General features: G+C 34.0%; 4 protein-coding genes and 1 pseudogene across 5 annotated transcripts; 4 read left to right on the plus strand and 1 right to left on the minus strand.

Moving 5' to 3' along the window:
• Positions 1-458: 458 nt before the first annotated feature.
• On the minus strand, positions 459-8,613 carry LOC111213500 (protease Do-like 7). Its single transcript, XM_022715262.2, has 24 exons — positions 8,267-8,613; positions 8,064-8,134; positions 7,727-7,861; positions 7,585-7,643; positions 7,449-7,485; positions 7,025-7,150; positions 6,655-6,744; positions 6,091-6,156; positions 5,950-6,006; positions 5,760-5,825; positions 5,449-5,556; positions 5,135-5,215; positions 4,643-4,692; positions 4,116-4,281; positions 3,266-3,721; positions 2,911-3,093; positions 2,732-2,837; positions 2,356-2,526; positions 2,190-2,269; positions 1,884-2,111; positions 1,498-1,713; positions 1,193-1,350; positions 967-1,078; positions 459-830 (listed from the first exon to the last, which is right to left on the minus strand). The coding sequence occupies exons 1-24, from the start codon at positions 8,544-8,546 to the stop codon at positions 666-668; spliced, it is 3,267 nt and encodes a 1,088-aa protein (XP_022570983.2). The 5' UTR covers positions 8,547-8,613; the 3' UTR covers positions 459-665.
• A 1,172-nt stretch (positions 8,614-9,785) lies between these two features.
• On the plus strand, positions 9,786-10,191 carry LOC111210732. Its single transcript, XM_022711289.2, has one exon. It carries the CDS (start codon positions 9,801-9,803, stop codon positions 10,017-10,019), a length of 219 nt encoding a protein of 72 aa, XP_022567010.1. The 5' UTR covers positions 9,786-9,800; the 3' UTR covers positions 10,020-10,191.
• A 2,980-nt stretch (positions 10,192-13,171) lies between these two features.
• On the plus strand, positions 13,172-18,430 carry LOC106386676 (homeobox-leucine zipper protein HDG8-like). 2 transcript variants are annotated; one of them, XM_022692075.2, is made up of 10 exons: positions 13,172-13,604; positions 13,699-13,816; positions 13,913-14,101; positions 14,966-15,412; positions 15,738-15,842; positions 15,957-16,160; positions 16,248-16,428; positions 16,849-17,108; positions 17,772-17,861; positions 17,966-18,430. In XM_022692075.2, exons 1-10 carry the CDS (start codon positions 13,489-13,491, stop codon positions 18,350-18,352), a joined length of 2,097 nt encoding a protein of 698 aa, XP_022547796.2. In that variant the 5' UTR covers positions 13,172-13,488; the 3' UTR covers positions 18,353-18,430. The 2 variants fall into 2 exon arrangements, with proteins under 2 accessions (XP_022547796.2, XP_048590891.1); XM_048734934.1 differs by having other exon boundaries at positions 15,957-16,428.
• Positions 18,431-19,874: 1,444 nt separating this feature from the next.
• On the plus strand, positions 19,875-24,043 carry LOC106432852 (annotated as a pseudogene).
• A 783-nt stretch (positions 24,044-24,826) lies between these two features.
• Positions 24,827-26,675, plus strand: LOC106386592. The gene is made up of 5 exons (XM_013826426.3): positions 24,827-24,945; positions 25,050-25,297; positions 25,416-25,627; positions 25,842-26,094; positions 26,228-26,675. The coding sequence occupies exons 2-5, from the start codon at positions 25,055-25,057 to the stop codon at positions 26,519-26,521; spliced, it is 1,002 nt and encodes a 333-aa protein (XP_013681880.2). The 5' UTR covers positions 24,827-24,945; positions 25,050-25,054; the 3' UTR covers positions 26,522-26,675.
• Positions 26,676-26,832: the final 157 nt, after the last annotated feature.

A 26,832-nucleotide genomic window follows, 5' to 3' on the forward strand; every position in this document is an offset into this window, starting at 1 on the left:
TTTTTTCCTGTACATATTTCCTTATTTTAGTTTTGTAGAGTTTGTATGCATAAATTGTCAGATTAACATGTGTCAAAGTCAAAATCCAATCTAAATAATAAAATATGCAAAGTAAGAAATCACATTAATTTTCTTGTCCTAAAAATAATTTATTTAAGAGATTAGAGATTAATATCACCCAATTTTTACATGTAAATACAGTATACAATATCTTGGAATCTTCATATTCTCATCCTTTTGCAATCTACATATTATCTCCCTTTCACAGATTTGAGGAGTTTAAGACTTTGCATTCAATTCAGAGGACTTGAAGCCTAGATATTGCTCACTGTAATAATGTTTTAATTGCTGAGGCGTTTGGTTAAATGATTTGATTTCACAAGAACTATTCAATTTCAAAACAAAAAATGATTGTACAATTAGAAGAAAAAAACATTAACATGAATTAGGACACGGAAAGTTTAAATTTGATCAATTTTAAACTGGATGTAAAATCCTTATTGCTTAGTTTCTTTTTACTGTAAATTGTAGTGACAGTTCTTCTAGTAATGTTATATAACGAGGTTTTGAGTATAATTTCGATAAAAATACAACAAAGTTGGAGTATGCATTTGAGAAAAGACCATAAGAGCTTTTCAAAGAAATGGATCAACTAAAGAGGCTTTTTACTTCAAGGCTTTCAATATGTTTCTACGCCAAAGAGCAGTCTCTGGGTCGAACCTCAGCTCCCAAGTTGGCCAATAATGAAGATCTTGTTTCAGAGTCAACACTCGTGGCTTGCCGTTTAGATGAACAGTCCTTATACGCACAAATTGCCCGTGTTCTAGCTCCTGTTGCAACCAAATCGCAAAGAAGATTTTAAAACTTCAAACCAAAGTGAAAGAACAATCTAAGATATGGCTGCATCACTTTTCTTCAGAGCCAAAGTAAATGGAAGTGTGAATTGTGTAAGGAATGAGACAAAACCTTAGTAGCATCTGCAAATGCGTTTAGATCAGGAGTCTTCTTCCCGTTAACTTCCACAATCCACTGAAGTGCATACAGGCCATATCGGTGTGCCGGACTCCCATGACACCATCTGAGAACAAAATTTGTCAGAGATCAAATCCAAATCTAGTCGGTTAAGATTAAACTAGTTTTTTTTTTGTTGAACCAAATTGAGATTCAATATATAGGTCAAGAACTAGTATACCTGGTGACATAGACACCATGACCTTCCTCAGGAAGAAACCCAAGAGCGCGAACCGCAGAATGAGGATCTTGAACAACGCAACCACACCAGTTTATCGCTCTTGTAGTTCCGTTTCCATCTCTTTTGTCAGTTCCAACTACGAGCTCCATTTCTCGACCCTGACAAACAACCAAGAGTCTTGAGTATATACTAGTAAACCTTTTCTCTTCACAGGTGCTGTGATCAATCAACACAAGGACTAGGATGATAACGGAGAAGAAAATAAACAATAAGATGTCTCAAGAGCCAGGAGTTAAGGGTGTCACCTGTCGAAGGATTGTTAGATTGAGATTCTCATCGCTGTGGCTACCAGTATCCAATGTTCGGCAAGCGGCTTCAATGTCATTGTAGCATGTAACTGGCATTTTATTGACTGCCAAAACCATGTCGCCTTGTTCTAGAAGATTTTCAGCTTTTGATCCTGCCAGGCAACCTTTAACACGCAGAACTTGTCGTCTAACAGGATCCTTCTTGACTAGAATCTGTAAGAACAACCAATAAAGTATATGGATTTGAGACTACCTGCTTTTAGTAAACTATCATTCTCTCAAGTAAGCATTATAACAAGTTTCACCATATGTTATAAATTCTACATGCGCAGATAGATGTGTATCGATATTATCACAGAATATATAAACAAGAATAGGCTTACTTGGATCCATTCATCGCTCAGACCAAAACTCCGGGCCTTTGAGAGCAAAGTAGGATACAACTCAACTTCCAGAATCCGAACGAGTGGCATTGGCCTTTTCACACCATTTATTAGAAGTTCTGGTCCATTTCCACCAGTTATGATTTTCTCGAGGACTTGGCTGATCGCATATATTGGGATACCTCTGACAAACTGATGGTCTTCGGACGAAGAGGAACTATATTTAACCTGTGATCAATACACAAGACAGTACAATGTTAGAAAAAAACGTAACAGTTATGTAAACTGCAAAGTGGGAAGATGAACCTGAGTCGAAAAGCTTCCCCAAATGGCCCGAATCCTCCCTTGCTCATCAGTCAGCGCTCCTGAAAATGAGCTACCAAAATCTGCAACGTAACATGAAGAAAATAAATTGAGATTCGAACAACTTTATAGTATCTAAGTTTGATGTGAAAGGCTTTGAGTTCCTCACCTGTATCAAGCTCGATAACTTCCATATTAGTAGCTCTGTAGCGGGGAGAATCAGCAGACCCAATGTTTAACGCTGCACATGGATTGGTAACAATAGATTTTCTTGATGTAGCTTGAAGGTTCCTACTCAATCCGACAAGATAAACTGAATCTCCACGTTGCAGTGCAGGTTCTGTTTTCAGTAAAGACATTGCAACATGAACACGTCCCATTAATTTAACTAGATAAATGAAAGTTTCAACAAGAGGCAATATCCAAACAGAGCAATGGTGAACTTTGAAATGGTTAACAGAAAATAGTAATAGCCTAAGCATCATCCAACCAACATATAATTTGAAACCCCAAAGGTACTTTGCTACAGATTTGTACTAACATACCAGGTAGTAGCTCAGCTGCACGAATAACTGAAGCACTGGCAGGACCCATTGCTGACGGATTGTAGGCAATAAGAGCATAGTTGTGAACAGGATGAAGAAATACCACCTGCAGTTAAGTTAAGAAAGATGAATATTAAAGCTTCCTTCCACGAACTGTAAGATCTTCAGGGGAATCTAACCTCTCCAGGAATCTCGACTGGAAAAGCAGCAAAGGACAACATAACATCAGATGCAGAAATCGCAACAGTGTTTTTGTCCACCACAGCAAGTCCCATGTTTGAAGAATGGTAAATAATAATGCCAGTCCCAAAGAAATGTTGTGAATGTACACCATCAAGACTACACGATGGTGGCACATGAACCTGCATAAGAGAACTTAGTTTCAGCAGATGCAAGTTGCCCTTAACCACAATAAGAACTATAATCACAGTAATTCCGATCACCAGGTCATACTTCCATGGTTTTCTTATAAGCATCCATAGATTATCATTTATCGTTGTAGAAATAGTTACCAAACATGATGTTAATCTTTACCTCAAACATGACAAGAGCCGGCTCAATAGCACGTTCAGCCAAAGAAGCATTAGCAGACAGTGCTGCTGCGCTTTCGTAGTCTCTTAAAACCGAATTTTCTGTTGCCATTGCATCATCAGATTTCAATTCACTCCCATGTAAGGAACCGTTTGCAACAGTTCCATCTGAAGAATCATCTTCCACTCTTTGTTTCTTTGCTTCTACGCCAAAATCATTCTGAGAAGAACCATCCCCACTAGAGGCTTCCATAGTAGCCGCAGTATCAGTAACCCCACGAACGACTTCATGCATGGACTCTGTATTTTGGCATATAGGCAAACCACTATTACCAATAGATGGTGGAACAGCAGCAGGTTCGATTGCAGGTTTCACATCCCATAAACCAGAACTGTCATTACGGGTATACAACTGTGGAGGAGCGTACCATTCATGACGATCAATTGTGACTAACACAGACTGCACGAAATGGAACCCAAAAATAAGTACTTTCTCATTTGAGTAAATATTATAGAGTTCAAAAAGAAACATGGAACAGCAAGTCAACAACCATGTTAATGACAGGAACGCCTAAAGAAAAAACGATCCATTGTGGAAATCACGACTTTAAAGATATCTATTTTCCATAGACAGTGATCATAGTATTCTATCAGCACGACAGCAGCAAAAAAAAATCACATACTTGGAACAGCCAGAGAGAGGTAATATTATCACAGAATTAACAGATCAGATGTCGATTTAGAATAGCCTAACAAAATATCATATCTAAACCAGTACCTAGGTTTGACAAGCATAAGATTACAGTGGGTTAGGACGTCTTACAAAAAGAACTTTCAAACAATATATATAGCACCTTCTTGCGATGACGATCAGTGTGAGACATATATTCCAAGGGGACACGAGCACCCCTAGAGAGCTTCGAAAGAACGGATATCAAATCCGCAAGACAGGAAATATCTTCATTAGCAACCTTCTTTATGATAGCATGTCGTGGGACTCCAGCTCTAAATAGCATGTATCTGCATAGAAAATAGCTCAACCAAGTAAATCCAGAAATACAGAGAAAGTTCTGAAAATGATGCACAATTAACTTACATGTAACAGTATTGACACATCAGTCAAGAAGACAGAAAAAAAGTCAACAAGCTAAACGTGAACTATCTTAAGATCTCTGATGAAGAGATAAAAATTATAATTTTCAAGATTAAGTGGCGTATTAGAAGAAGTTACAGCTCACTTCTTGTACCGAGTATGCAGATAAATAAATTTTAGAACCAAAAGAACTATAAGGAAACACTCTTTTATGTTGGAATCTATTAGAGAATTGCACATGGTTCAAGAAAATGTGAAAATTTTGATGGAGGAAGTTGAGCGGCTTACCCAGGGTCCGAGACATAAGCCAGGCCACAAGGAAAACGAAAATTACGAGCCTGTTACATCAACAACTTTTAAGATCAGCTAATGCCCACAAGAGAGTCAGTATATGTTTCCATATTCACTCTAGCAAGCCAGTGTGGGCTATGGAGGATAAAGTCAATGTTTCTTCAAAGCATTATTATATTTTCCAACCGATACTACAATAACAAGTTTCAGGATCATACATATAGCATTATTACTATATTCACAAAGAGCATCCTCTCTGAAGATAGATATCATGAACCAACTAACATTTCAGCTTTGTCACTTTGAAAAACGGAAAAGTGCTCTAAATCATCATTTGGGTAGATCAGTACGCAAATTCATGAAAGATAAAACTTAACCCCAAGCACTAACTTATAAAAACAACAATTCGACCTGTAGGAGACAAGAATATCATGCATACAGTGCAGGGCAGTAAAAAAGTTCAGATACATCTCTTCAAGTAGTAGTTACCTGCTGATAAGACAACGGATGAATTACAGCACCACTTACTTCCAGGAAGTGATCTGGAGTGATTGAGTGTAAATCCTGAACCTGTGTCAGGAAAACATAAACACAAGGATCGAGATCATTATGAAAGAGAGTAAGTATCAATCACAGTTAAGCAGATTATGAAATCCTACATGGAAGGTACAAGTAAGATACTGAGAACTTTTTCTCAGGGGAAAAGAATTGAGCAGCAATAACGAATATAATAGCCAAGAGAAAAGATTAAAAGACGGTTACATGTATCCTAGAAACAGAACTTACAGAAGAATGGAACTCACCGATACACTAACAGTTATTGGCTGTCCACCCCTTTCAATTTCCAGTTCAACTATCTGGCCAACACCGTCATCAATCAGATTCTCCAAATTCAGAAATTGTGTAAGCACCTACGATAAATGCACAGCGAGAGATTTAGCAAAACGAGGAACAGAAAGAACTAGACACTGAAATTGTATTGATTAATAAGTTATAACTAACTTTTAACCCATGCGTTTCATACCAATGTTGCAACAAAGATATCAAAATTCTAGATTGCTCGAGACAAACAAAAAACAATCCTCACTAAAAAGATGTAACTGAGATGACTTACTGTGCCGTTCACACGAATAAGAACATCTCCCGGCTCTAAATGTTTATCAGCAGGGCCATTTGGCACCTACCACAAGTCAAAACATCATATATAAGATGTAAATTTTTAGGCACCGCTTAAACAATCTTTTTTCTATAAAAAAGAAATTATTGTTCTGTGTGTTAATATAATAATAAATCAATGCACTCACTACAGAATCAACAACAAGCATTCCAGTTTCCCCAGTTGGAGATGCATGCCGAACCACCTACATGGCCAAGATACAGTATGTTTAAGGTGTGCACAAGGACGGCTAATGCCCTCCACGATAGTAGGAAGGAAAATCATGTACCTGTTCAGTTTCGCTCCTGAGACCAAGTCGACGTATCTCATCGAAGCCTTTGTGAACAAATGTCATCTAAATACAAAAGCAAACAGATAAAATCTTACATAAGCAACCCAAAACTCATATCAGCTAATAGACATTGAACTTCCTATAAATCTCTGCATCTGTCAATCGTGGGAAAAGGAATAGAGATATAACATGAGAATTATTCTTAATAAAACCACGAACTCATTCAGATCCCACGGTAATCACAAGGATAACCTTTCTAGAATAAAAAGAAATCTTTAAGGTATTAAAATTCCTCTCTAGAATATGAGCATTACATTAGTTAAAATTTATTACAGAAAAATTATGATGCTCAGAGCCTAACTACAACAGTAGTCTAAATGTTACCCAGGAAAATTTCCAGCTCCTTGGAATTTTTTTTCAACTGACAGACCATGTAAAGTACGGGTACTTTTTTCGGACAAGCTGAACACAGCTACTTAAAAAGGATCAAAACTGATAGTCGTGGAAATTTTCCTAACTGCACTATGAAGAGTCTCAAAATCCGATAGGTGGAAAACAAACCTGAAGCGTACCACGAGGAATATGAACTGCTTTTGGCTTATCTGTGCACGAGTCGATACTTTTCTGCAGGAAACTTAACGCCCTGACAACCTTCCAAAAACGAAAGCCACACTTGATGAAAAGTTCTAAGCAAATTTCCAACTAAATGTCATATAAATTCCCGGGGTTATGAAATGATATGACGCAATGCAATACTAAAAAAATATCAGGAACCATTTCTGACTTTCTCTGTGTCTCCTAATATATACCCAGGGCCCCGTTAATGAAAGGAAGAGATCAATAAATAAACGTATAGTTCATTTGTGACATTCTACTAACCATCTAGTCTTAACTAAAGTATGAATATGAGTATGAAAAAGAGATTGCTTACTCGTTGAAGTGGTAGGAAGAAGGCTGATGCACTTGAAGACTTGCTGCCAGCATTCAAAGCTACCGCCCTGCCTTGCCAATCAATAACAGGAGAACCGCTTGATCCACCTTTAGTACCTGACGCTGCCTATAAGCACAGAAGCGAAAATATTAGCAAGCTAGCATGTGTAAGGGTTAGGCTTCGAGTAACAGTAGAGTATTGCACGATAAGCTACAAAGGACGTTTTAACTCTTTTAGGTGGTATCTAAATGAAAATACGAGTGAGAGGCATATCTGTAGTGGAAACGGGAAATAACAAGGTTTTGACTCAGGAGAGATAGCATGCAATTCTGCTCATATACGTCGGTAATTAAAATAAAAGTAATAAAAACTCTTTTTTTTTTTTTTTTGACAGCATAAAAACTAAAGACGAATAATCACTTACTTGCATATAAAACGTGTTGAAGTCGTTGTAACCATCTCTGCAACAAAAACCAATTAATTATTACAAAGTGAGTAACCATGAAACAAGCAGAGTTGTAGAACTATAAAAATATGACGGTGAAACAGATAATACTTACTTCTTATACTGTGGAGCATCCCTATCCAACCGAGCAAGAGTACCAGCCAGTATAGAAACCTGCAAATCCACACCCCATTAACCAGAAGCATTACTTCTCTCTTTTATACTTTGAATAATATAGAACAACCTATTTATGTTACCTTCTCTCCGCTATCATTGCCAACAACCCTAATCTCCAGTCCAACAGAAGCAGCCTCTGGAGCAAGGGGAATTTCCTCATAACTCAGAAACTGTACTGCACTGGGATCATACGAAAAGAAGCCAAAGTCGTGGACCTGAAAAAGATACAAAAGAATGTCAGCCTGATGAGGAGACACAAATTCAAAATACTAAAATAGAAATATTTTAGAATTCACATGAATGCTCATTTCAATAAAACCATGGCTTCTACCATACCAAGATATTCTAAACTGTGATGCAAGTTTCCTCATACTCAAATCTAATCTAGGGATTAAAAATTTAGAATGAGAGAGTTACCGGATCCCTATATACAGGATAGATTGGGATCTCTTCGCGGTTAACAAACATTGCCTCCGCAACTACTGGACCTGAAGAAGATAATACAGAGATGAATCACTGAATATTAAAGAGATTAAATTCTCATTCTACCACAGTGATCTATACTAAGCCTAGCTGAGCCTTATTCTACACCACCTAATCAAAGGAATCTATGCGCACACCTGGCTTCACCACGTGGCGATTGGTGAGGATGATCCCACGCCTCTTATCAACGATAAACCCAGTAGCGTAGCTAGCGCCCGCCGATACAGTGTCGAAGGCGCGACACGCCGTCGTGCGGAGCACCACGACGGCGGGAACCACTTTGCCGAGAGCGCGACGCCAGTCTTCGGCGGTGGCGACGGTTTCGGTCGGCGGAGGATCGATCTCCAAACACAAATCCGATTTGATGCCGGTCTCCGTCGCGAGTGATGCCTCCTCTGATCCCAACGGATCTCCCATTTGAGCTCGCTTTCACTCCCGCGGGAACGGGTTTAGCGTTTTTGGATCTCTTCTCTAATCTCTATCAAAGATTGGGGGGAAATGAAATTTAATGATGATGATGATGATAATCTTCGTCTCTCAGAGTTAGTTTTTATATTATTTTTTTAGTGCGCAGAATAAATTTAAATATAGTACATACGGATTAAATTATATAATATGCTTTTTAATATTTTAATTAGAAAAAAAACTTAAAAAATGATTAAATTGTATTACTTGTTAATTTGGTAGTGGAGATTTTGCATGCATGTCTAATGTCAATTATACAAAAGTCAACACTAAAGTCTTTTTATATATACTTTAACATCCACCAAACTCCAAAGTCTTTACTTTAAACATTCACATTATAAATCACTTTATCACAACGAATATTCTGCGCTTTGGCAAAACTAGTATACGATTACAAAATTATAGTATAGTTTTGTTAGACAATAACAACATACAATTCAGTAACTCGAACATACATAATATGAAATGAATACCATATTTCATTCAGTTGAGCTACGCTAACAACGTTAATAGCATTTTGTTTTCACAAATTTATAACAACCCCGTAATTATAAATTACTAACCAAGAGATGCTTAATAAAATTCCGGGTTGCACTGGAATAGTAGCCCCATTGATTATACGGTTTAGTCTGGTACAATTCACCAGGCAACCCGATCACGTATATAATGGACTGGCCTGGTTGATTCAGAGTCTATCCTATTTGAGGCCCATTTCGGTTGGTCATGATAGTCGACCCTGTACCTGAATCTGGTGACGAGCCCAGAATATTTCATATAGCCATTTTCAAGGTCCAATATCTTGTAAAGATTTTCAAGAACAAACCGACGATATCATCAGCAATTTGTCACCAATGATACGAGACACGATGATTAAGATAGAAAGAAGACAACACGTATCCTCCTCAAACCACATGTACATCTTCCTCACACACCACCTGTCAAAAGTTTAAATAAAATACTCATGAACCGACCCTACGTATAAAGATCATAAAAAGTATTAGATAAAACAAGAAGAAAAAGTGTAAAAAACTCAAATGATTCGCTTGTCTCTCTATTTAAACATCACAATCAATCTCTCCATAATCCTACACCAATTATTCTCCTCATATTCCATACATCACATCTCTATAACATCCACAAACATTTCACCTCTTTGATCCCTTTTTCGTATATATAACAATATTAGTATTTGAAGCTATCACAAGGATGATTCCTATATGCGTGCAATGCGGAACGGGAGGAAACCCATGTAGATGCAAAGTGGTCGGACCGACGTTAGGGCTTGTGGCGTTTTTAGCAGCCGGAGTGGTGGAGTGGCCGGTGGGAGCATTGGTTTATATCTTTAAACATGCCAAAGGTCGACGTATTATGGGTCATCCGGCTACCCACGTTTATCCCAAAGTCTCCCGTTCCATTCCCATATGATTTTGAATCTCACTTTTGTATGAGATTTGAGTAATTGTACTACTATTTATTATGTTTCTTTGTCGTCGTACTATGTTGTGTTTTATTTCGTTTCCTTTCTACTATGAACGTTAATGATTCAGCTGTACTTTTATTCTTGGACAAGGTTAATAAATCTTCGTTTTTAATTGAACTAATTGATATTTCATGTGTGGTTGTGAGCCTGTTACCGAAGATCGAGGCATAAAAACAAAAATCTTAAAACGAAATTGAATGGCGTGTGCATGTTGGAATATAATTCTGTGTACTGATAAGATAGAAATATATGTACTAAGATTAGGATTTTGTGTAGTTAATTAGAGCATTTCCATTGCAAAATTCTATTTTTTTTCTTCAAAAAGAAAAGAAAAGAATAGAGTAAAATTACTTCAATTTTACTTCATTTTGTATACTATAATAGAGTCTTTATTGATGAAAAAAAAAATTATTTTATTTATGAAATAAATTTTACTATAAAGTGAGATATTTTTATTGATGAAAAAAAAATTATTTTATTTATGAAATAAATTTTACTATAAAGTGAGATATAAAATTAGGTTGGAGTATTTTTTACTCTATATTCATTTTTATTCTATTTAGAAAAAAAATAGAGCAGAAATGGAGATACCCTTAAAATTCTACGTATAAGCAAAAATAGAATTTTATGTATACTAGAATTTTATGTATTGAATAAAGACAAATCTACTTACTAAGATATCAGTAAGTGAGAAATTATGACAAGCCATATTTTAGCTAGATAGCTTATAAATAAAGGAAGAAAAGTTGAAGAAGTATTTGCATTTTCTGAAAGTTGACAGAATATTATTTTCTCTAATAAGAGAGTGATAAAAGAGAAGTTTACGAACACACCACCTAATGAAAAATATACATCTCTTGGCTTTCATAAACTCACAATATTTTCGGCCTAAAGGCCAAACAAACACTTCAAGAGTTTGATTAATTTTATCATATAGTTTTTCTTTACTAATTAAAATTTTCATATAGTTAGATACTTACATTACATAGCTAAACAAAAGAGAAAAATCAATGCATACGCTCACATCACTGCAAAACGAAAAAGCCAATATCAAACTATATATGTCCAAAAGTAGTCACATGTAGATCATTCTTTTATGTACTCAGCAATATTTTCGTTTGCGCCAATTGTTATAAAATATTAGACTTGGATCCATGTATATTTGTCTATTTTGATTTTTTTATGAAACTATATGTCAAAAAGTATATATTTTCCAATTAAAAAAGAACTTTAGCCCAAAGATTAACAAATACTTTGAGGGCTCCAATGCAATGTTTGTATGGACCAGCATCAAAGACCGGTAGCCAGGGGTGAATCTAGAACATATTATTAGTGGGTGCGTATATTAGTACATTATTACATATACGAATTAGTAGGACAACATCAGAAATATACAGAATTAAGAGGGTATAATAACATTTTCAATGGGTGCACAATTGTGTTTTGGTTAAATAGCAAAATTTAAACAAAATTCCTTATAAAACTTTTTTTTAGAAAAGAATGGGTGTACTTGCACTTTTAGTCCTCTACCTGCATTCGCCACTGTCGGTGGCGATAAACCAAGAATATTTTTTACCGAAAATAAACTATCAATTTAAAAGAAACAAAACCCAAAAGTCTAGGATTCTAACTTTGTTTTTGAAAATCCTGATAAGAAATTTTACAAGCACTACTAGTGACTCTTTAGCAATTTAGTGTACAAATAAATATCTATGAAAAATTAACACGTATCACATATACACCATATTTCCATAAATCTGCCACTAAACGACTTTTAGTTAAACATACATCAAGTGGTTTACTATAGTACTTAACACTTTAAATCATACTAGCTACTACAATCTAGTTAAATTGTTCAATAAATTTGATGTAAGATAAACAAGAAGGTAATCTGTGGATATAATTTTTGGATGGAGACAAATCTTCGGATAACAAACTTAACATAATTGACCAAATATTCTTTCGATGAGTCTAATGCAAGAATATCGTTGGTCAAATATATGTGGTATTTGAATATGGAAAGAGATACTAAGCTTGATTCTCAGTGAGAATAAATAAATTTAACCGTTGATTTGATTGGACAATGGTTAATCGGATAATATGTTGTTGATTTAGAATAACTTAAATATGGAATTGGCCGTTTGGTATAAAAACAAAAAGAAATGCAAGATTTTAACCTTAAATGTTGATTTCATCAATAAAATATGTTTTGGTAAAATGATTGATAACAATTGTGGGTAGATTGCGATTATAGTTTGGTAGGAGAAATTAAAAAATATTCATTAAACATTGTTTTGACGATGAACTAATCCGCAATAAAAATACTAAATAACAAGTGAAACACACATTTGCCAATAGAGATAGTGAGTCTCTACCAATTATAAGGATATGATTATTATGATCTACAAATGTTTCATAAATCTATTAGAATTTATGTACAATTTTGACACCAATTTTTCTAAGATCATTTTTAAAAGTAGAATAAACTTAAAGATTCAGTTAAAATCTCCAACTTAAAAAAAATATTGTCTTTAATTTATTTCTTCTAGGTTACACAGTAGTTGAAACAAAAGAAAACATATTATGAGTATACTTATCTGTTCTTTAAGAAAAAAAAAATTCGAAAGTGTTTACACTTTACTTAAAATTTCTATTATCAAAGTAATGGCTATGTAATTCCCCAAAATTTTGTATTCTCATGTAATATGTCAATTTATTAGCAGTAAAACTAGGTGATGTTATTCGATTAGATTAAAGGAAACAAAAAGTAATAATATAAATTATTTATTTATTAAATATGAATTTTAGTTCAATGTGATTCTTTTTGATGTTAAAATAATATTGAAACATAATAAAATGTATATGATAATAATATTTTATTAAATTTATTCTTGTATCTATAGTAGGTAAACAAAAAGACAAAGATTTTTAAATTGGTTTGAGTACATCGTAGAAATGAATCTACATATAATAAAATATAAAATATATCTTCTCAAAATAAATTATATTTTGCTTCTTATTTTTTAACAAAAACATATATTTTTCTTAGCTTAAACTTTTATATATATATATATATATATATATATATATACACATAATTGGTACTCAGTACTTTGTATAAGAGGTAGTATATATCTCTAATACGTATTTGAATGAAATAGAATTGGAATGGCCTTTTATTCTCATTTGTAAAATATAGTATGTATGACCTTCTCCAATAGAAATATATATTTTTTTCTTTATATTCCCATTTATAAAATAATTTTATTTTGAATTATTTTCACACCACCATTTTTTTTTTGAAAGAACGCACCACCATTTTCTATATAACTGGTGATTAGTTTGTGAATTTACTAAAAAAAATATTGTTACAAACTATAACAACAAAAAATTACTTTCTGTGGTAGAGAACAAATGGATCATAACGATGGTGGAAACTCAAGCAGTGAACATACTTCGGTAAATGCCAAGAAAAGAGAGAAAAGAACTTATCGTCGCCACACTTTTCAACAAACCCAGAGACTTGAAGCGTAAAATTTTTTTTATCACTTTTTTGTTGATTCAAACCTATTGAAATTTTTGATTTGACTAATTGATTTTAAATTTTTTTATAAATGAATGAAGTTATTTCAAGGAATGTCCTAATCCAGAAGAATCACAACGGCTCAGTTTAGGTGAAGAGCTGAATCTTGAGCCAGACCAAATCAAATTTTGGTTTCAAAACAAGAGAACTCAAAACAAAGTATTCATCTCAACAAATATTTTAATATGTAATTGTATAAGTTGTTTCAACAAATTGATATTTCAAATGTTATTAATTACTTTTCATATGTTATAGACTCAGATTGAAAGAAATGCTAACATCTTACTTCGTGAAGAAAATAAAAAGATCAAATGTGAAAACGAAGCTATGCTAGAGGCTTTAAGGATCGTGACTTGTCCAGATTGTGGTGGTCCTCCTCTTGGTGTAGAACGCGGCCACAATTTCCAAAACTTGAGTCTAGTAAACACTTTTCTCACAGAACAGGTAATCATTTTATTTAAATTTCTGTTACCAACAATTATATCACTAGTATACATTTTTGTTATTATTTGTTTCATCCACCATCATATTTTTATATAAATTGCAAAATGATATTCATCCGTATTTAAAAAGCAATTATATAAATGATGATAATTTAAGTTGTGCATAAACAATAATATAATAATAAATTATTATATGGCATGTTTAGAGCATTAGCAGTTGATTAATTCTTAAAATGAGTCTCTAATTTTTATTATATTAATATTTTCTTTTTCTTTGGTTTTGTATTTATTTTTCATATAATGTATTAATGAAAGAAAGACACTTGGCACAAGAGTCCCTTTAGAATTGTTCAAAGTCTCTTCTCTGAGAGATCACTTTCATCTTTTCTACATTCTCTTTCTTTTTTTTGCATTATTAAAATAGTTTTTTTTACCAAGAGATGAAAGGAATAAACTCCCACTGGTGATACTCTTAATAACTTTTGAATGTTTTGTATGCTGACTTTATAAACTTTATATCAATGAAATAATATATCGTTCTTTGTAAAAAAAATTGTTAAAAGTTAGACCCTAATTATAATAGTGAAACAATAACATAACTTTAACTAAATAGTCTTAGCTTATTGGTAAAGGGGTTCCAACTGGAGCTTGCGCCATAGATTCAATTTTTATTGACCACCCATAGATATTTTAAATAGTAAAAAAGTTCGGATTTTTATGTTTTTTTGGTGATTGGTCCTTGTGCTTAAAAAACCTTTGAAACAACACTAATGTTATTAAAAAAAAACATAACCATGAAAATGCATTTTTTGTTTGTTTATGACAGAATCTATAATAATATATATTTTTCTTTTTTGAAATTTAGCGTGACGAAATGGCAAACACTGTATCCATGAACCAGCACCAACAAAACATGGTGAACTTATTCGCTTCTGTTCAGGGACAACAAATCTTTGATACTCACACCTCGTATGGAACTATTCCAAACAGTCTCATGAACGATCCATCGAACTCAGTAGGATCATCAACTTCTCAAGACATCCAACTACAACTGATATCCCAAATGGATATAACGCAATTGTCTGAAACTGCGACAAGAGCCGTTGAAGAGCTCAAGCGGCTATTTGTTACGGAAGATTTGTGGGTTATGTCGTCTATCGATGGAACATATGTGATTGACCAAGAGAGTTATGAGAAGTTCTCGCACTCGATCAAACATTTCAGGAAATTGAGTGCTCGTGTCGAGTCTTCCAAAGATGTCACGGTGGTTCCTATAGAAGCAACGAACTTGATTGAAATGTTCTTGGATTCGGTATGTATTCTATTATGCATCATCAAACAAATATTAGGATTATGTCAATTAGGCTTAAAACTATGTGGTGCAGTTGATGTCTGATTGTTTAAAACGACTTTTGAAACAATATATACGTCTTTGTCTAAATCATTTATCAAAAATCTTTTAATTAGACCTCTTTTTGTAGTTTTCTCATTGTTTATATAATTTTGGAAAAAATGATAAAATTTCAACTCTTAATATATGATGGTTACGTTGTTACTAACAATTTTTTGACAAAAATAAAAATCTAAGGGTTGCACTTAATTATACACAAATCTGAACATGTACTTCTCTGTTGTAGGAAAAGTGGAAAAGTCTTTTTCCAACGATCGTGGCCAAGGCCATGACGATTCACAAGCTCGGATCCGAGCTTCCCATCAACGAAAACTGCAATAACTTGCAAGTGGTAAGACCTATTTTCATTGTAGTGTTACCAATCAATTTTTTACAACCGTTACATCAGTTCATCAACTCGGATCTTAATATGTGATATGTTCTTGAATGTGAATGAAATTGATAGATATGGGAGAAACTACACATTCTGTCGCCGCTAGTGCCACCAAGGGAGTTTATGATCGTCAGGTGCTGCCAAAAGATCGATGAAGGGATCTGGATTGTTGCTGATGTGTCACAAAGAATCGTTGACTCTGACCAAATCAACTCTTTTTGCTATAAACGTCCTTCTGGCTGTCTCATCAGAGCATTTCCCGGTGCTCACTCCGAGGCATGTCTTCATTGCCTTGATCTCACATGTTTCTCTATTCTTAAAATGTATACGTTATATAATTTGAAGTTAAACGAAATAATGCAGGTAACATGGATAGAGCATGTGGAAGTTGACCATAAACCCGATGCACATTGGTTATATAGAGAGCTTTTATGTGGCGGCTCAGGATACGGGGCTAAGCGTTGGACCACCACTCTGGAAAGAATGTGTGAGAGGATGGCTCTCTCCTCCATCCTAACCATTCCGGCTACTGACTGGAGCGAAGGTACGTTTCATCTATGACTAACTTTACTAATCAAATATAAATTATATAAAGAAAATCCTTCGCCAAATCAATGCTTAATTTTTCTATCATTTTCGTTGAGTGAGGCTACTGATGATATATATCGTTTTTTGATCGATATAAGACCTAACTGAACCAGTTCGTCGTCTCTGACCTTTTAGTAAAAGACATAACATCTTTTAGTGACAATAAGTCTGAGCAGGTTCGGTAAATGAACTGGTCGATTAGGTTTTATTCGATAATTCTAGTTGTATGTATGGTATTATGAATTTTTTTTATAAAGAATAAGGACATAAACATTTTTGTACGTAGAACATTATAAAAAAAAATTAAAATGTTAGACCGGCATTATGTCTAAGTGTGATGTTAATGATGATAAAGCAATGTGTAATGTTTTGGCAGCTATAGCGACAGTGGAAGGCAGAATGAGTGTAATGAAATTAGGGGAAAGAATGGTGATGAACTTCAACGAGATGCTGACCATGTCCGGGAAAGTTGACTTTCCACAGCAGTCCAAATGTGGAGTCAGAATCTCGATCAGGATGAACCATGACTCCGGTCAACCATCCGGTTTAGTTGTCAGTGCTGCGTCTTCTTTCTCAGTTCCGATCACTCCTTTGCAAGTCTTCGACAGCCTGCTAAACAATGAGACTCGTCACCAGGTTCTTCTTTCTTTTCTTGACCTGCATGCATCATTGTCGAATGGATATGTAAGTGTTGCTACGGGTTGATGTGTTAACTGACATAGAGTTAAATTAAATTTATTATAAAACAGTTCAGCACGTAATCTCTAGTTTTCAAAGTAATTAGTATTTTTTTTTCTCTTTAAAACTTATTTTAAACTCAAAATTCAGTTGGGTTCGATTGGCTTTGACACTTCAAATATAGAAGAAAAAAAATCTAATTATTTTCAGCAATTTTAACTCCTTATAGTTTTTATTGTTTTAGTTTTGGGGAATATTGAACATCACATATAAGTACAGTTATATTGAACGAACATATTATAGAATTAGTTCAAAAACATCATATATTAGAAAAAATAGTTCAAAAAAAAAATACTAGTTCAAAAAACATATTATAGAATTTTAACATGGTTGGTATGACTTGTGAGTGAAAATATGATTTACATAACCTTTTTGCCTGAATAGGCTGAATTCATCCACGCCATTAGTATACGATGATGGACCTATGGTCTGAAACATATATGTTAGTGTTACCATTCAAAAAAAGAAACATGGTCTACTTATACCACTTCGCATGTTTTTTTATCTCTTATTGTTGTCTTAAGTCGCGTCTTAACAAAAACTCACGTTCGCATGCAACAGTGGGACGTTCTTTGCTATCGATCCGCAGTCTCTGTGACCGCTCGCATTCTCACCGGATATAATGAAAACAACTACATCACCATTCTCCAGGTACACACATTTCCTTCACGGTCTCTTAATAATTAATCTTTGGTTGTTATAGATACATAACTCATCTCACAATCTTTACTTGTTATATACTATATATATATCAGCCCACACAAAGAGAGGATGATGTCATATCTATGTCACAAGGCCCAACGAGGAACATGATGATGCTACAAGAGTGTTACATGGACGCATTAGGAGGCATGATAGTATACGCTCCTCTCGACATGGCTTCAATGAGTCTCGCTACTTCAGGTGAAGTCGACCCTTTGAAAATTCCAATCCTTTCTTCTGGTTTCACCATCTCAAACGATGGCCGGCGATCCATGGTGGCTGAGGAGGGTGGAACTATACTCACGGTGGTCTTTCAGATCCTTGTCTCTGAAGACAGGAGGATAAGAGGGCTGACTGAGCAGTCAGTGGACACGGTGACGAGTTTGATCAGCTCCACTGTTCGAAACATCAAGCTCTTGCTCAATTGTCCTCTTGAGTGAGAATGGAAGATTCTCCTTTTCTCTTTTTTTTTTTACAACTGTTTGAGATGTTTTTATTTATTTTTGGATTTTGCATGATTTTCTATTGGTTATGATGATTTTTAAGGACATGTTTATGTTTTTAATTTTATTTTTTTCGGACCTTTTGGTTGGTTATAATAATTATCCCATCGTTTGAATGATATATGTTTTGATTGTAATGTTAAGTCATTGCTCAGCAAAGCAAATGAGACTATTTTCGTTTCACAAAAAAAATGGAAATATTTTCAAAGGAAAAAGAATTTTGTGAACTCGAAAACAACACCATATATTGATGAATTCGTATATAAAATGTTTGAAATTAGAGAAATAGATAAATGGTGAAATTATTGTTAGCTATATGTAGAACTAAAAAACAGTTCAAAAACATATAAACACTTTTTCAAAAAAAACAAACATATAAACATACTGAAAAAATCATAACACTGTCTTTGTCAAGTGTTAGTCCTTCATGCATTCTCAAATGAACCAAAATATAGATGCATATTACTAATATTTTTCTTTTATTTATAAACGAGTTAGTACGAATTACTCAAATATTTTTTGTCCAAAATAATTACAACACCATGAAAATGTTCAAAAATAAGATTAAACTAATTGTCGATTAAACCGGACAATGTGGAGAAGAGGCTTTACGATCAATATTGGTATTTGCTCAGTCCCATTTGGTGGAGTTATGGGGTGTTTATTACGACCTCTATATAGTATGGGATAAGGGGATCGGACGGTTAGAGGTGGAGGTTGATTCCGAGAGTGTGGAGAGTTTTCTTAAGACAGAAATTCATGATTTTTATCCCATGTCATTCCTAGTACATTTGTATTATGGCTTTATATCAAGAGACTGGTTTAGTCAAAATTTTGCATGTATATAAGGAGGTTAATTGTGTAGCAGATGGATTAGCTAACTATACTTTTTTTTTTATCTTACGGTTTTCATAGGATTGCTAGAGTTAGACAGATTTTCTTGTAAAGAAGTTTGGATTTGAATAAAAAGTAAGAGACTACAATAGTCTCCTGCCATCTACCAAAAAAAAAACCGAAACAGGACAGACATGAATTTAGGGCAATTGTCAATAATAGTACCTTTTGAAGTTTATGTCTCAAAAAGGGTACTAGAAGGAGAAAGTCATAAAAATGACATTCATTAAAGGGTAAAATATCCTTACTACCCTTGGTTTAAAATTAAATAAACAAACAAAAATAAATAAAAATAAATAAAATAAAAATAAAAAAAATAAAAAAAAAAAAGAAATTTTTTATAGTTTCAGATTATATGTTTTCACATTCGAAATTTTTATAATTTTTTTTGAAATTTTTTTTATCTTTTTTCAAATTTTCTTTTTATAATTTAAAAATACTTTTTGAAACTGTTTTTAAAATTTTTATTTTTTATTTTAGTATTTATTTTTTATAAAATTTTAAATCCTAATTCCAAAACATCGTATATATAAGCACGCATCGTCACTTCACTTCATCACCACTACTCCTTTGAAACTCTCCATTCGTCTACAAATCTTCTCCTCGTGAAGAAGCTCTAATCGATACTCGACAATGGCTGCCACGACCGCGAATCTCCCCCAGCTCAAGTCCGCCGTCGATGGCCTTACCGAAATGAGGTTCGCCTTTCGGATTTGAATTGAACTTAGATCTGACATTATTTTCGACTGAATCTGTTTGTGTGTTTCAGTGAGAATGAGAGGAGCGGATTCATCAACCTCGTCTCACGCTAACTCAGGTTTGCCTCTCTCTCTCTCTCGATATGATCAAACATTGTATCGTATCTTATCGGTAGTTTCTGGAATTTTGAAATTCGATCAGTTCTTGATTGTTGTTGTTGTTGATGTAATCGTTAGACTAATTAGTTGATTGCATATGGATTTTGAAGCGGCGAGGCACATCACATTGAGTGGAGTAAGATCCAGACTCCCACTGATGAAATCGTTGTTCCTTACGAGAAAATGGCTTCCGTCTCTGAGGGTATTATATCATTTGTCTCCTGCTTGTAGTTTATTTGTGATAGTTAAACGATGTTTATGTTTATTACAAATGATGGTAGATGTTTCGGAGACCAAGAATCTGTTGGACAAGCTTGTTGTTTTAAAGCTTAATGGAGGTCTTGGGACTACCATGGGATGCACTGGCCCTAAGTAAGCCCTTCTTTCAGTTTTTCAAGAGTCATTCTCTTTGAGGTTTTAAATTCAATGTTTGATATGAAATCTAATTACCATTTCCTCTCTGGAGATCTAGTTTTTGTACAATTGTTTATGTAGTATATTTTGTTTTCATTGCTAGTGGATGTCACATTCAAATTGAAGCTAGTGAACAATCCCTTGTGAAATTTTGGCAAAGTGGTCATGTGTAGTTGTTATTCCAAGATTTAGGATGTTAATTATATCTTAGCTTGCTTTTCTCTGCAGGTCGGTTATCGAAGTTCGTGATGGTTTGACATTTCTCGATCTTATTGTTATCCAGATTGAGGTTTGTTATTTTCTTTGTTCTTTTTCACTCTGCTCTAGGAATTGATGTTTACTTATCTTACTGTATCCAATATATTGCTTACGCACAGAATCTCAACAACAAGTATGGCTGCAAGGTCCCATTGGTTCTCATGAACTCGTTTAATACACATGATGACACACAAAAGGTACTTCTATTTTACTGTGGATCACATTTTCTTTTACTTCCATATTTTTGTTGGTTCTTTTGGCTGAGTGCTTTCATCGTATTCAGATTGTAGAAAAGTACACCAACTCAAACGTCGACATTCACACTTTTAACCAGGTTAGTGGTGTGTGTGGATGCATATATCTAATTAGCAAATCAAAATTTTGTATGTATGAAAAAACGGACATCAGATCTGCAACTAATTATGTTTACTTCGGTTTTCTAGAGCAAATATCCCCGTGTTGTAGCAGATGAGTTTGTGCCATGGCCCAGCAAGGGAAAGACCGACAAGGATGGCTGGTATGATTTTGTTTTGTTAAACGATTCAAATCACACAGTAGTATCCACTGGCTTTCACAAATTATTGAAAAGTATCAAGTCACATTAGATCGTCTTATGCAAGTTGGAGCAGTTTAATCTGCCTATGTGATTAAGTATCATAACTGATAATTGAATTGATAATGCCTTGTACTATCTGAGACTAGTCCATGATTGCAGAGAACAGGAACTTGTGATTTTTCTAATAGGTTATTCTGAATTCTGTTATCTTTGTGAAGGTATCCTCCCGGTCATGGTGATGTGTTCCCATCCCTCATGAACAGTGGAAAGCTCGATGCTTTCTTAGCACAGGTTCATTCTCTAATACAGTCGACACCTGTTTTTCCCAGCATGTAAGATGTGCATCAGTACATGTTTATTGAAAATTTGGTTTTCTTGGACTCACAGGGTAAAGAATATGTGTTCGTTGCCAATTCAGACAACTTGGGTGCCATCGTTGACTTAAGTATGTCTTCTTTGTAGTTTGTTCGTTGTTGTTTACTCATTCGTATGCATAGTTAATCTGAAATGACATACTAACGTCCTGCTTGCCTTGTACTTGGTCTAATTGCCGCAGCAATCTTGAAGCACTTGATCCAGAACAAGAACGAATACTGTATGGAGGTTACACCCAAAACCTTAGCTGATGTAAAGGGAGGAACTCTCATTTCTTATGAAGGCAAAGTTCAGGTAACTTCTTGTTTCCGATATACCTTTTCTTATTCATCGTTATTAAGAAAACTGCCAAGCAGATTCGGTTGTACCGGCTGTTGATTGTTTTTGGATCTCTAGACGTATTTTATTGCAAACAAAAAATATTGTGTCGATATGTATGTCTATAGAACATAACTCGTTTTCTTGAACTCTATAATTGATTTTGTTTTTCTGGTCTGTCCCAGCTTTTGGAGATTGCTCAGGTTCCTGATGAACATGTAAGTCAATACTTTCGTTTTCCTTCCTGTTACCACTTGGATTTCATTAGAGATTGGTTAAAACTTCTAGCATATTCATTGGATATGTGGGAAATGTTAGAACGAGCTTAGTTTTTAGAATCTTAATATGTTAAAAAGTCTTCAAAACGATTTCTCCCTCTGCATTAAATTGTTCTTTAAGGGGAAACTGTACACTCTTTTTGGTACCTCTTTCCTGCTTACTTCCACTTGTATGACCTGTTTAAAAAATCTACTGCACTCATGTTTTGATTCTTGTGGTAGGTCAATGAATTCAAATCAATTGAGAAGTTCAAGATATTCAACACAAACAACTTGTAAGTAGATCATGTCCTTAAGTATTCCAAAAGAAATATTAACTTATCTGTAGACTTTAACTCTCTAAGTTTACAGATGGGTTAACTTTTTTGAAGGCCATTAAAAAGCTTGTAGAAGCTGACGCACTAAAAATGGAGATCATTCCTAACCCAAAGGTGCATGCCTGGCCTATTGCATAGCTTTTTATTATTGCAATTTTCATGAGTGTTTAACTGAAAAAGGACTGGAAAATTTATTCAGGAAGTTGATGGAGTGAAAGTTCTACAACTGGAAACTGCAGCTGGTGCTGCAATAAGGGTAAAATGCATGTCCTAGTGGCACAAGCGCAAATTGTAATCTTCTTCTAACATCTTTTCGTTCTCTGATTCTCTATCTCAAAACAGTTCTTTGACAATGCCATTGGTGTTAATGTACCTCGCTCACGGTTCTTGCCAGTGAAGGCAACTTCAGACTTGCTGCTCGTCCAGGTAAACACCATATTTTAAAGCGAAAAACAGAGACATCGTTTGAAATATTTGAGTAATTGATTAAAGTTTTCATTCTTCCGCAGTCTGATCTCTACACACTAGTCGATGGCTTTGTCACCAGAAACAGTGCTAGAACTAACCCCTCGAACCCATCAATTGAATTGGGACCCGAGTTCAAGAAGGTAAAGAAAACAAAAAAAAAAACTCTGGACAAGTCCTGTTTGTTTCTCTAAGACATTAATTTGCCTCATAAAGCTTCACTTGGTGTATTTACATATATTTTTAACAGGTGTCTAATTTCCTAAGCCGGTTTAAGTCCATCCCTAGTATAGTCGAACTCGACAGCCTTAAGGTGTCTGGTGATGTCTCCTTTGGCTCTTCAGTTGTTCTCAAGGTAATGCATAACTATACATGTAAACATGTCTAAAATATAAGATATTAGTTTCCCGATTTGTTGTTTTAACATTCATTTTTGGTTATTGAAGGGAAAGGTAACTGTGACTGAAAAATCCGGGGTAAAACTGGAAATCCCTGACGGAGCTATGGTCGAGAACAAGGTACTCTAACGATTTTTATATTTTAGGAACCGGAAGGTTTGGTTTGATTATGTTATGGTTTGATGTTGGTTCAGCTAAATCGATAGAGACTAATATGTGTCTTGTGTTATTTGTAGGACATCAATGGTCCCGAGGACCTCTGAATAAGACACATTCAGAGTCTTCTTCCCTTTCTCATGGAAGACACATAGTGATACACTGATACTCCATTCGTTTGTGAAAAATAATAATTAATTTTGATCTTTAAATTATCCACAAGTACGATCAAGTTTGAGTTTGTTCTTCTTTCTTTCCACAATCATTTTGTTCTCTTTGATAACCGACTATTTGTTTATGTTCTGATTCAGTACTTATACAAGTTTATTACATTTGAGTCTACTACCACTGACATTATACTCCCGTGGAGGTTGTTATAACGCTAAGACCACTATGATGACAGCATAAAAATATCTTTACTATAATGTCTTTATTATAATCAGAAGATAATATATTAAAATCTAAAGCAATAACTTACGGGAGTTACAAAATTCTTAATAGCAACAAAAATGCAAAAAGTTAAACAAATTCATTGGTAATGTAGAATACGTTACAAAGCTTCTTTTTATATATATGTATTTAGCACCAAATTAAGATTTTGTTGAAATATCTGATTAATTTTGAAGGGAAAAACCAATAACAAAGAGGTTTTCCACAAATATTTTTGAACAAATCTATCAATGTTTTAGATTTTCTATGTGTAAAATTTAGAAAATCTCCAATGTACATTTCTATTTTTTCCTAAAATAGAGAACTCTAGTTTGATCCAATGTAAGGGCTTATAATAGAGTTTATTTCTATTGTAATAAAAAATATAAAGAAGTGCACTTTTATTTTCTATTTTTAGGAATGAAAATAGTATTTATCTATATTTTTTCCTAAAAATAGAGTAATTATATTAGAAAGTATACATTGGAACAAATCCATTTCTATAATAGAATTTCTATAATATAGAGATCTGTTGGAAATGATCTCAAGAATGATAACCTTTTTCTTTTTTCAGTGGCTATTTTATTAATTAAAAATCTGTTTATAAATTTTATTAGTTTAATATAATATTTTATTTATGTAATATAATGAGGGGAGCTACACAATTGATGATAAAAGTAAAAAATATATACCAAATTTAATAATATTAAGAAGCCAAAAAAAGTTACATAGACTATGTAACTAAAAGTAAAAATATTACTCTTATTTAAGAGATCATTACTTCACAACATTAACTACATCTTCTAAATCATCAGGTTGGTTTTCTCTACTATTATTTGTTCGAATCATTAGACATATTCTTAAGTTTCATCCAAAGACAATGGTCTCACAACATTATTTGTATATGTATTGTCCGCAGGTGTAATGATGTTTCTGCTACTTGCGATTGTGGGATTAATAAGCTATTATGTATATAAGTCGATAAAACCGCCACCACCAATTCCACTACCGGAAAACGTTTCCAAGAAATCTCTAAGAGTCGAGCTAAGTGATGGCAGACATATAGCCTACAGAGAATTAGGGTGTCCAAAGGACGAAGCCAAAAACAAAATAATAATCATCCATGGATATGCAAATTCCAAAGAAGTAGATTTATACACCACACAGGTATAAACGTTATGATTAAATGATTGTATTGGGGTAGCTTATAATTCATTTTAATCATTTAATGATTGTTTTGTAATAATATATTTGAACCTACAACGTTTTTATATGGCTTCTTCAGGAAATGATTGACGAATTCAAGATATATTTTTTGTTCTTCGATAGAGCTGGTCATGGAGAAAGCGATCCTAATCCATCAAGAACATTGAAAACAGATACATACGATATCGAAGAACTTGCTGACAAATTGCAACTTGGTCCAAAGTTCCATGTTCTGGGCATGTCACTTGGAGCTTACCCAGTTTATGGTTGCCTCAAATACATTCCTCATAGGTAATCTATATTTATAGAATATCTCTTAAGAAAATTATCAGAAAACTGAAAGATTATCTGAGAATGTGTTACTTCTCATTGGTTATCAATACTTTAAGGTTTATAGATAAACATTTTACATAAAATGTGGTTAATCAATTTTTAATAAGATTGTTCTGTTTATAATTTACAACTTTAAATACACAATGTTTTCTCATGTTTTATCTATTTACAGACTAAGTGGAGCTTCATTGGTGGTTCCATTAATAAACTTTTGGTGGAGACGTATTCCTCAAAACTTGTTGAATGCAGCAATCAAGAAATTACCATTTGCGTTTCAAATGATACTTCGAGTCGCACACTATTGTCCATGGTTGCTATATTGGTGGATGACTCAGAAATGGTTTCCAAATGATCGAGATCCCAAGAAAATTTGGACTGAACGTGATATAGAACTTTCGAAAATATATTATAAAAAATCGTACATGGTATGTGTGTATATATAGAGTGATTCAAATAGTCGTGTAGTTGCCAATATCTTTTAGATTTATCCTGATGATTTATTAAAGTATACGTTAAACATATACTCATGAAAGCTAATAATGTATAACTTATATATAGGACGCTGTTAAACGACAAGGTGAATATGTGAGCTGCTACCAAGACATCATCGCCGGTTATGGAAATTGGGAGTTTGATCCAACCGAACTGAGCAACCCGTTCACGGATACTAACAAAGGATCAGTCCATATGTGGTGTGCACTCGATGACAAACAAATATTGCGAGAAGTTCTAGTTTATATATGCGATAAACTTCCATGGATAAAGTTCCATGAGGTCCCTCATGTTGGACACTGGATTATCCATGAGAAGCATCATTTCGAAGCCATCATCAAAGCCGCTTGTACTGAATGAAAAATGGACAATGAAGAAAGGAAAAACTTTATCAAATTTTTATGGGATGCTTAAGTTTGAGAATGTTTATATAAGTTTAATAAAAATATTATGTACATGTCAATATTAATATATAAATCTGGTATGCTAATGTCAGATGCAACTATTTATATTATTTCGATGAACTTAAATATTTATGCATTAAAATGCATTTTTCTTTCAGTTAAGTAAGATGTGCTATAAAAAGATGATCTAAAATTAAATTTTTTTTTTGCGTGTCCCATTTACAGCAAATACAAAAATAGATAAGTTAGAAAATTGCTAATTTTACC

The sequence above is a fragment of the Brassica napus genome, chromosome A1 (genome assembly GCF_020379485.1).
Source record: "Brassica napus cultivar Da-Ae chromosome A1, Da-Ae, whole genome shotgun sequence".
Lineage (NCBI taxonomy): Eukaryota > Viridiplantae > Streptophyta > Magnoliopsida > Brassicales > Brassicaceae > Brassica > Brassica napus.